We start from the raw sequence: 12,041 nt of genomic DNA, 5'->3' as shown, positions 1-12,041 counted from the left end.
TTCTAACCCCCCCCAAACTCTGGGGTTACGGTATCCTGTAACAGGATAAATTTCTGAATAGAGGGAACCATCTACTTTAATACTGAACTTGGAAATACCTCCCAAAGCTGCATACTAATACTCCCTATTTTGAAATGGATGGACTTAACAGATGGGAGCGACGGATTACCTGACTTCTGACCAATCACTTTAAGAGTCTGGAAGAGGAGCTATGCAGGCTGCTTGTGACCCTGCAGCATGGTTCGAGTACTCATCTGGCGACAACGGGCCGCACAGTAAGGGATCTCCCCCCCAACAGCAGACCTGCCTAGTGGAGAAGCCCCCTATCCTTCTGCCCAGGTGGACTGCTTGAGGGTAGTTGGTGATAGCGCTACTGATGTTCCGGCACCCCAGGTTAAGAGACCCACACTAACAGGAGCCCTACCTGACACTCTTGCTTTGCCGGTGGCCACTCACATACTGATACTGTCTGAGTCTACAGGGGAACCAGAGACTCTCTCGGATCCACCACAGGATCACCTCTCATTTTCAAACAACTCTGGGATGGCTACCGTTGCTTCCGAGAGGAAGATTTCTTTTGAATCCCCAATACCGGAGCCCTCTTACATAGTCAGAGGGGTTGATCTTACTTGCTTATTTACAGAACTGGAGCTCTCATGTCTACACTTTGTAACTGTCACCCGCTGTGGACCGGCAACTTTTGTTGATATGGGGGTCAGACTGGGAGCGGAACCAGGCTATTCCCCTGAGAGACAGATCCTTCTGGCCACATTGAGCCCCGGGGGCCGGCAAATCTTTTACACAGGACAAGGTACTATAGATGCACTCTCTGGCACCCAAGACGATCGGTGCGGAGTGGGTTAGGCAGGAAACAAAGACTATTTCATGCCTCAGGACTGAGATTATAAAATTAGAATACCGCTACGGTGAGCTATTAATATTGCTGAGAGACATTCCTGTTAGAGTGAGCCAGAATGTACACTACATTATTATTGTTTATATGATGATTATGTGTCATATCTAATATTACTAGTTATAGAAGAACTTTATCTGCTAATATGTTTGTTTTTGTTTTTTTTTTACTATCCTAATATATGTGCCTACCAGGGTTAAATCAGTTCTGCTTTAAAGTGCTTACTAATAGGCTTTTTTTACTATCTTAATACATGTGCCTACTAGGGTTAAATCAGTTCTGCTCTAAAGTGCTTGCTAATATGCTATTTTGACTGTCTTAATATATGTGCCTGCAAGGGTTAAATCAGTTCTGTTCTGAAGTTAATGTTTGCTATAGATCACCGGGATAAGTTTGCAATCAAGTGACTCCTCTGGCCAAATAGATGAATTAGATTTTTTGGGACTAGATGTCTTAACTTTGTTTGTTCTACCTATATTAATGTTTGAATCTCCACATTTGAGAAATACATTGTATACCCAAATTTAAAAATGTTAGGCTGTTTGGGGAAATCTGTGTAAACCTTTCATTCTATATATCAATTGGCCCCAGGTCATCCTTTACAGGCTAATTGGGCATATACCTCAGTGTATTATTAGGTAGGCCTTAGCTTTCTCTTAAGAGGTTATTCCATCTCGTGTTGTCTTGGTGGCGTGCTGCCGGCGGCCGGGGCGGCGCACCACAGACATATTTAAAATACCACTATTTTCACATTAGTAGACTATTGCCTGCTTATAAAATTGAAGGATACCCTGATTACTCACATCCCCCACCGATGTTGTAGTGGTCTATATACATATAGACTTAGAAAAGCCATATGTCCTAGCCTACCTGCACTTAAGATTGCATAATCAGATGGGCTCTTAGGACAATGTGGTGTGGCTTTCACTTCCCAGTGCTATTTACGCTTCCACCCTGCTCTAGTTGACCTGCCTAAACTATTGCTAATGATGGTTCCCTACTCATTATACTATTTCATTTTAGATATTGGGCCCAAAAGTGGCCCCTCTTCTCTTTTTCCCTCATACCCCTCTTTTTACTCTCATAAGGTGGTCCATGGTCCAAGAGTGGCCATTTTATAGCAATATGGGGTAATTACCTATCTAATCTTGATGTATAAAGAGATATAGTATGATATCATACTAAAAATTTGGTTTTTGAATGTGCGTTAAATTTGTATTGTTTACATACACACGGCAATTTTACCTATGACAGTTAATTTTGACATGTTTTACTTTATTTCTGAATCTGTACATTCGTTATTTCATGACTGTATATGTAACATCCAATCCTCAATAAAAATTTAACAAAAAAAAAAAAAAGAAATAGTAAAATTGAAATCAGTTGATGATTACTTCTGTTCTGTTTTCACAAAAGATTGTGAAGATACAATGTCTACATTAAGGGATGCTACGAAAAATAGAAACAAGCTTAATAGTAATCTTTTTATAGAGGATGAGGTTTTGTTAGCATTATCAAAAATAAATGTTAAAAAGGCAGTGGGTCCTGATAATATTTATCCAAGGGTTTTAAAAGAACTTCGATCAGTGCTAACTGTCCCATTAACTGATCTGTTTAATCAGTCACTATTAACAGGAGCTGTCCCAGATGATTGGAGAATAGCAAATGTAATACCTCTTCATAAAAAGGGCAGTAGAGAAGAATCTGGCAACTACAGGCCAGTTAGTTTAACTTCAGTAGTAGGGAAATTAATGGAAAGCCTCTTAAAAGAAAGAATTATGACTTACTTAAAGACAAACAATTTAGAGGACCAAAATCAGCATGTTTTTACTTCAGGGAGATCATGTCAGACTAATCTAATTGACTTCTTTGATTATGTAACAAAAGTATTAGACAAGGGTGGAGCAGTTGATGTAGCATATCTAGATTTCAGCAAAGCATTTGACACTGTCCCACACAATAAACTAATTCACAAACTGTATCTCCTTGGTCTAGTACAAAAATTGTGAACTGGGTGGAATGCTGGCTTGAGGACAGAAAACAAAGTGTCTTAGTAAATGGAGTTCATTCAGCAGAGGGGGCTGTTACTAGTGGTGTTCCTCAGGGGTCAGTTCTGGGGCCTGTTTTGTTTAACATATTTATCTGCGATATCAGCAAAGGGCTACAGGGGAAAGTATGTCTCTTTGCAGATGATACAAAAATTTGTAACAGAGTGGATGTTCCAGGGGGGGGGTAGACAAAATGAGAAGTGATATACAACAATTGGAGGATTGGACAAACGACTGGGATCTAAAGTTTAACACAGAAAAGTGTAAAATAATGCATTTAGGGAAGAAAAATCCAAATGTTAATTACAGACTCAATGACACTTTACTGACTGTTACAGATGAGGAACAGGACTTGGGAATTATTATTTCAGATGATTTAAAACTTAGTAAACAATGTAGTAATGCAGCGAGTAAGGCTAGCAGAATGCTTGGATGTATTGGTAGAGGTTTTTGCAGCAGAAATAGTAAGGTTGTTATGCCACTTTATAGATCATTAGTTAGGCCTCATCTTGAATATTGTGTGCAGTTCTGGAGGTCATATCTTCAGAAGGATATTAACAAACTTGAATATGTGCAAAGGAGGGCTACCAAAATGGTACATGGTCTAAAAAATAAAACTTACCAGGATAGGCTCAATGACCTAAATATGTATAGCTTAGAGGAGAGAAAGGAAAGAGGTGATATGATAGCAACTTTCAAGTACATTAAAGGGTTTAGTAAAACTGAGGCTGTGGGTATTTTACATAAAATGGAAAATTCAAGAACAAGGGGTCATGAGCTCAAGCTAAAGGGTAGCAGATTCAGGAGTAATTTAAGGAAGCACTTCTTTACAGAAAGAGTGATTGATTTATGTAATAAACTTCCTCAAGAGGTAGTAGCAACAAACACTGTGGGGGACTTTAAAAATGCATGGGACAAGCATAAGGATATCCTCCGATCTAGATAAGTTTATACTGTTAGGTAAGGTCGGGCAGACTTGCTGGGCCTATGGCTCTTATCTGGCATCAATATCTATGTTTCTATGTTTCTATGTCTAGTGGGGGCTTGTTTGTTAACTCTAGCCCTTTGATATTTCCAAATAAATGCTATTAAGTCCTTTTGGATTTTCTGTAAAATTGAAATGGGAACATTCACAGGCAGTGAACGGAACAAATAAAAAATCTTGGGCAGAACTGTCATATTAATTGTAGTCAATCTACCATAAAGGGATATATTAAGCTTATTCCATCTAGATATCAAATTTTTAATGTGTGTGAATAGGGGTGTATAGTTGAGTTTATATAAGAGATCCAAATTGCTGGGTATAGTGATACCCAAATATCTCATACCCTTATCTGACCATTTAAAGTCGAAATTCAGTTTTTAGTTTTTTAGTGTGTTCCGGAAGGTTTATACTAAGTGCCTCACATTTATCATTGTTGTAAACTGCAAACTTATTAATAGTCGAATATATCAGGGAGAGAGAAATCATAGGTATGGTGACTGAGAGAATAACATCATCCATGAATAGGCTAATCTTATGCTCCCGAGTATGTATTCTAATCCCAGAGATGTCCACATTTTGCCTAATACTAGCTGCTAGAGGTTCGATACATAAGGCAAATAATAATGGCGATAGCGGACATCCCTGTCTAGTTCCGTTAAGGATTTTTATAGGTGTAGATTTATAGCCCGCTATTTTGATGAATGTGGATGGACTAGAGTAGATTGAGGAAATTTCTGCACAGAAATAAGCCGCAAATCCAATAGTTTTCAACACTGAGTCTAGGTAACCCCAGTTTACCCGGTCAAATGCCTTCTCTGCGTCCAATGAAAGAAACAGAGAAGGCATGTTTTGTTTTGAGGATAAGTCTATCAAGTCTATAATTTTCCATACATTGTCAGGGGCCTCTCTATTATGAATAAATCCCACCTGATCCGGATGGATAAAATTTGGCAGTATATCATTGAGCCTAGTAGCTAAAATCTTGGTAAATAACTTGATGTCCAGATTAATTAAAGAGATGGGCCTATAATTTTTACAGTGTTGTTTGCTTTTACCAGGTTTTGGTAGCAGTGATATACGGGCCTCTAAGAGTTCTGTGGGGATATCTCCTCCCTCCAGGATATGATTAAATATGGTAGCTAAATGGGGCTAATATCTTGTAGAAGAGTGTTATAAAATATGCCGTAATACCGATCCAGACCAGGTGCTCTGCCAGTCTTTAGATTGCGGATTGCCTGTTTCACTTCCTGAGTAGTTATGTGTGAATTTAGTTTATCCAGATCCTCTATAGCAATTTTAGGTAAATTACATTGTTGTAAAAAGTCAGCTGTTTCCATGTCTAGCTTGGAGGGATTGTTGTGAGAGGGAGAGAGCATATAGCTTTTGGTAATAATGAGCAAAAGTGTCCGCAATGAACTGGGGACAGTTAGAAACTTGTCCATCCAGTTTCTGGATTTGTGGCACAGATGTTACTCTAGATATTTCTTTCAGTTTATGAGCTAGCATTATATCAGGTTTATTGGCCTGCATGAAATATTGGGTATCGACAAGTTTAAAGACCTAGCTGCCTCAGTTGTTAACAGCTTGTCAAGAGAATATTTTTTTATCTTTTAATAATCTAAGTGTCCCTTTATCATATGTTATTTGGTGCTGATACTGGAGGTGCGTGATTTCCTGTTTAAGTTGCTGAACTTCTTGTAAATAACTCCTATTCTGATTATTATATTCTTTTATCAGGATACCCCTTGTAAATGCCTTAAGTTCCCCCCAAATATGCATGGGATTGGACACAGAGTTGTGGTTTGTTGCTAAAAATTGGGCTACTTCTGTCTGTAGAGTCTGTGTGAATAGTTTGTCCCTAAACAATGTTTTATTTAGAGTCCAACTTCTACTTCTAGAGGCGTCAATTAAACCTGATAATTTTGTCAACACAATGTTATGATCAGACCAAGTTGCAGGTAAAATATCTGAAGCCATTATCAATGGGGACATAATGTGACTAACAAGGGTATAGTCTATCCCGGAGTATACATTATGTGACGTAGAGTAAAATGTATAATCTCATACTTTTGGGTTCTAGTATCTCCAGCTGTCAACCAAATTGTGGTTCAGGATAAAATCAAACATGAGTTTTTTGAAGTTTCGTGAAGGTATCGCTTGCGAGTCCAATGATTTATCTACATCTGTATTGATTACCAAATTAAAATCACCCCCTATGAATAAACAAGATTTTCTCCATGTAGTTAACAATTTCCCTATCTTGGACAAGAAGAGGGCTTGAGAATTATTAGGGGCATATATGTTACCTATTATTACATGTGTATCATGGATTCTACCTTTGACAATAATATATTGTCCAGCCTTAACCAATAGTAATTCATCTTCCTTAAAATTTAGATCAGAGTTTATCAGTATAGATACCCCACACTTCTTAGATTGACATGTGGCGTGGAATTGTGTAGGATAACTTCTGTCCCAATACTTAGGGGTTTTTACTTTTGAACAATGGGTTTCCTGCATTAAAACTATGTGGACACAAAAGGTACATAGATGACCTGTTATTCATATGGGTTGAGTCTGAAAAATCAGGAGAAAACTTTGTATCATACCTAATAGAAAATGATGTAGGTCTACTATTCACATTTAATTTTGACATACCTGGACGTATTACTAACAGGTGTACCTAAAGATGGCAGGATATTAACATCATTATTTAGCAAACCAATAGCTTCTAACACCTTTCTTCATGCAAGGATCTGCCACCCACAACATATGGGTTATAGAATTACAAAAGGTAAATTTTTACGTCTAAGACGAAATTGCTCAGATGATGACAGCTTTATGCGTGAAAGTGATAAGCTTTGAAAGAAGTTCTTGCTCAAGGGCTTTAATTCACATGTTCTACAGAAAGCATTTAATGAAGTTAAGGATTTGGATAGGAAGGAATTGTTGAACAATTCCACAAACAAAACGTAACCACAAATGCAGACTTCTCTTTATTGCAACGTATAGTACCCATTACCATTCCATTTGCCAGATAGTGCGTAAAAATCTGCCAATATTGCTAGAAGATGAAGAATTTAAGGATTTGGTTAAGAAAGGTTGTGACTGTGTCTCCAGGTGGAATGTAACGATAGGAAACATTATCTCACCATCAGCAATAAAGTGTTCTAAGCCATTGAATAGTTGGCTTACTTGTAAGGGACACTTTCAGCGTGGGACATGAGCCTGCAAGGCTTGTAATTACAAAGCTGTAGGTAAGACCTTTCAATCCTATGTCACACAAAGAGTATTTATTTAAACGTTTTTTACAAACTGTAGGTTGGATCATGCCATTTACTTTATTAGGTGCACTAGATGTAACCTACAATATGTAGGATGCACCTCAAGTGAAGTGAGGGTGCGTATACGTGAGCCCCTGAATGATATAGGCAATGGCAAAAATGCTACAGGGGTTTCAAAACACTTTATCTCTGAACATAATCAAACAACTACTTTCTTTTCCTGGATGGTAATAGAGTTGGTACATAGAAGACCTAGGGTAGGGGATAGGAATAGAGATCTCTTTAAAAAGGAGACCTTCTGAATTGTTACATTAAAGACCAGACAACCTCTAGGACTGAATATCAATACAGATATTATCAACTTTTGGCAATAATAACCATCAAAAATGTTTTAAATGCCATTTCAAAAGGAATTACATGTAGTGTAAGGTTTTGAAAGTACAGCAAGTTCTATGTATCTCCCATTACCAATTTTTTTGACATGTCCATTAATTATGTGTGCCCAGTGTTTAGTGGTAATTCTGTTAAACGCTAATGCTGCCTCCACTGGAAAGGTGAAAATGATAACAAAATAACAAAATAAGATTAACAATAAAAGCTTTGTAGTTATCCAATATGTAATAAGCAGCTTAGAAATGTCTAATATTGAATGTTTATCACTATCCAGCATCCATATATGTATACATAAGTATCTGATTTAGTGTCTATTAAGTCAAGTTGTTTAATTTGCAAGATTGTATTCTGTATATCTATCTAAAACTTGAACACAAGGAATCAACATGTTGTCTCCAGTTTAGGTTGCATAATAGCGACATCTAGTGGCTATGACCACAAACATTGTTTAAATTAAGGATTAAACATGGTTATAACATACATAGCCCTTGAGGATGAATAATAACAATTTTAAATAAAAAATAGACTTGGCATGTTAATACTGAGTGCTCTAGAGTCATACATATTCGTTTGTGACTTTATTAATTTGAGTGGGCCTGCTTTATCGTTCAGGATTGGCCACACTATTGAACCTCAGGAGCCAATGAGAGTAATAGTCACCCTATGTATCTTTTGAGCTGGTAATGGTTTAAATTGTCTATGATTAAGGCTAAGCTAGCCGAAATGCGTTAATCCTCCCACCTGCTTTTAAGAAACAATGTTGGAATAATTATTTATGTTCCTATATGAAAATAAAAAGGAGTTTTTAACAGAGTCTTTCTCTTGCTTTGGATATAACATTGTTCTAAAACTGATGCCATATTGTGCTGCAAACACGTGCAGGGCCCTGAAATTATCTTTCTGCTTTTCAACAAAGGATAACAAGTAAACTAGGAAAATGTTCTAAAAGAAGTAAATTAGAAAGTTTTTTTTTAATAGTATGCTCTGTCTGATTCATGAAAGAAACATGTTTGTTTGCATGTCCCTTAATGTGTACAATGCTTATAAAGTTTTTAATGATACCTTAAGTATGATATAAGTATGATATTTGCATTTTAATTGGGGATGTAATGTGCTTCTGCTGCCCCTACTGCTAAAACAAGGAAGTAACAGACAAGTTTTTTGTCACAGTGCTGTGAGCTCCTTGTCACTGTGTCTCTTGCACAGTAATACATTGCAGTGTCTTCAGTTTTTGTATTTTTCATTTGAAGTTGTAAAATGTTTTTACTGTTGTCTCTGGAGATAACAAATCTTCCTTTAACTGATTCATCATACTGTATAGTACCCCCGCCGCTGCTGATATAACCCACCCACTGTAATCCTTTACCAGGAGCCTGTCTAACCCAGTTCATGTCATAGCTGCTGAAAGTGAATCCAGAGGCTGTACATGAAATTGTGTGAGAGCCTCCTGGCTTTATCACCACAGAATCTGACTGCAGAAGTTGAACATCAGAAAGAACCCCTGAAAAAAAAAGATTAAAAAATAATTTATGTTACATTTTCAGATTAACTAATAAAAATAGTATTTTTTATGATTTTATGATAATTTATTAACCTACTTATATCCTACCTGAGAAATATGACAGTAATATGAACAGCACCAGAAGTGTTTTCATGTCTGCTGAGATGTTTATGTAATATAGAAAATATAGATAATTGTTTGCTCCAACATAGGAAACACTTTCCTTTCTTTATTTGAAGGTTAGAGAAACAGGAAATTTGGTTATATTATTTGCATATTGCTCTTTGAATACATATATACAGGGTGTGCAGAATATTACATAGCATATATTGTAATTCTTTTAAATCTTTCAGTGCAATTAATAACATTTTACCCTTCATGAACAGTCATATTTTCAACTTCCTTTCACATATATTTACAAAGGATGTTGGATGCTTACTATTAAATATAAATGTCTATTTACAAAGCTATATACTGTAGTTATAATATTGTAGTAATTTGCATTTAAAAATCCAGTCTAATTTGTGAATCCCAAATCCCGTACTGTAATTAACAAATATACAAACACAAATTAAGAAAATGTAACACAATACTGTGAACATACAATACATTTAAAAAGTTTAATTTATCTTTAAATATATGTTAATTTTATCTATGTATCCCCCAAAATTGTCTACTTTGTCTCTAGTAGTATATGTATTTCAAAGAGAATTCCACAAATCTAATAGGTTTTGAGCACTTACAATATTAAAAAAAAATATGTTTAAATATAACTCATAGTAAATTTCACTTCTCATCCCATTAAAAAACAGTTGAATTTAGAGCCATTGTGCCTAAAAGCCATCATATCTGTCTCTGCTTGTGACATGACCATTGAGACCGGTGTCAGTATAGACACCGAAACATCTGGGTCTTATAGATTTTAATCAAATTTATTAAAGGTGAAGTTTTATATTTTCACCCAGGTAGATGTGGATTGTTTAAACGAGTGTACTCTAAAGGACCAACACATTTATATAAATATATATATAGGTCCCAATGTGAGCCATCACACTCCTCCGTAAATCAGCGTCCGGGGTGCACTTTAAAATAAGCGCATATAATACAAGCAGGAAAGCACTCTCCGGAATTTAAGCTAAGATACTTCTTTATTGTATTAACATTTTTGGGGTCTCCCCCGTCCTTAGACACATTAAGAATAAATACAACTTACCACCCTTAAGTATAGTCCCATCACCAGTGTTTACAGCTCTGCCTTCCTCTGAACAATGCTGCAGCATCTTCTTTGTGAAGTACATTGGAATGTAAAAATATTCATATTTCATGTCAGATTAGGGCACTTGAAAAAACAGGTTTATGCATGAGTAAGTTTTTTTTTTCTTCTACTTTTCGTGCACAATTGAAGTCTATGGGGGAATACGTTAACATGATCACAGCATTCAAACATTGGCTTTTTGCGTGCGTTGGGTTAGCGCTTGTCCAAAAATGTTTACTTTCAATTTGTAATATGCACACTACTTTACATCTAGCATCAGAGTTAAAGCATGAGCGGGAGCAATAAATAGCACTGCACTCGTAATCTAGCCCTAAATGTATAAAAGTTTGTCACCTATTGAAACAAATCCGTACAAAAATTAAACCACACATCAGACACATAACTAGACCTTGCTGACACCATGGTAAAGGTTGTTGCTTTTGCCCCCATTTCAACAGCGCACTTTTTGGCTGTGAGCAATCAAGAAAAGCTGAGCTGTCAGCCACATAGAATACAAATATTGTGGATGGGTTTGCTGTACAACAATACTGTGTTGGACATCTTGAAAACACTGTCACCATATTTTAAAGGTGATCCATACACTTTACTACTACCAGAGGAGACCCTTAGGGGTGTTGGTATTGTCTCAAATTATACCTCTGATTTCCCTGTATTTATGCCCTTGCCACACATTTATGCAAAACAAAAAAATTCTTATGCTAATATTTTTACTGCCTCATTTTAAAGTTAATTAATACTCCAGAACATATGAAAGTAGTTAGCGAATATTAAACCACACAGAAAACCTTTGTTATCTTGTAAAATGCATTTTTCAAACGTAATAGTTGAGAATCTTTTAATATTTTTTTTTTTAGAAAATTCATTATTAAATTCTGAGGATTTTTGTAGATGTATCATTGTGATCAACCCAATTATGTTCATAACAAGAGTTGAAAAAATGATATATACATTTACAACATTTTAAAAACAGTCTTTCATTATTTTCTTACAGTTTGTAGGGTAAGACTTTGGAATCTATTCATTAAAGCTCATTTTAAGTCAAGCAGCCAATGTGAGATCTGCAGAATTCAAAAAGTTATAATTCCACTTTTTAGGCAGGGTGTTTAATATTTTTCATCTGACAAGGCAAAACACTAAGTTAATATGTATTTAAAGGGGCAGGAAAGTCATAATTAGACATTCATGATTTAGACAGAGCATACAATTTTAATTGAAAAAAGGTTTTTATTGAATTTTCCAATTACAAAGTTTATACAGTGCAAACGAGTAGCATATTAGCATGACATTTATTTCAAGATAATCATTTCGAGACAAGAAAAGAAAGGAAAGGAAAGTCACCTACCAATCCAATGTGGGCCCAACCTAGAAGAGACCTGAGTATACATCAATAAACTATCTTAAAGGCTCACCCCCTGCCTCGGGAAATATGGGATTTGACCTGTAGGAAGGGGAAAATGAAGTGTGATATGGATGGGAGCAGAGGAGGCAGAGGATGCAACCCACCTCACAAACCCTAACAGATTTTAATGAAGTGCCCCATTGACCTGCTGTCTATTCCTATCCTCAATATATATAATTTAAGGTTCCCAGATTGAAAGAAACTTCTCTTTGTTACCTATTATATCTGCAGAGGCGCTACTC

General features: G+C 36.2%; 1 gene segment (V, D, J or C); it reads right to left on the bottom strand.

Annotated features, from left to right (window-relative positions):
* Positions 1–8,717: 8,717 nt before the first annotated feature.
* Positions 8,718–9,308, bottom strand: LOC128647146 (Ig heavy chain V region 914-like). The segment is given in 2 exon segments: positions 8,718–9,124; positions 9,233–9,308. Coding segments are annotated over 2 exon segments (453 nt in total).
* Positions 9,309–12,041: the final 2,733 nt, after the last annotated feature.

The sequence above is a fragment of the Bombina bombina genome, chromosome 2 (assembly GCF_027579735.1).
Source record: "Bombina bombina isolate aBomBom1 chromosome 2, aBomBom1.pri, whole genome shotgun sequence".
NCBI lineage: Eukaryota > Metazoa > Chordata > Amphibia > Anura > Bombinatoridae > Bombina > Bombina bombina.
Note: the sequence above shows the minus strand (reverse complement) of the source record. Positions and strands in the feature narration are given on the sequence as shown.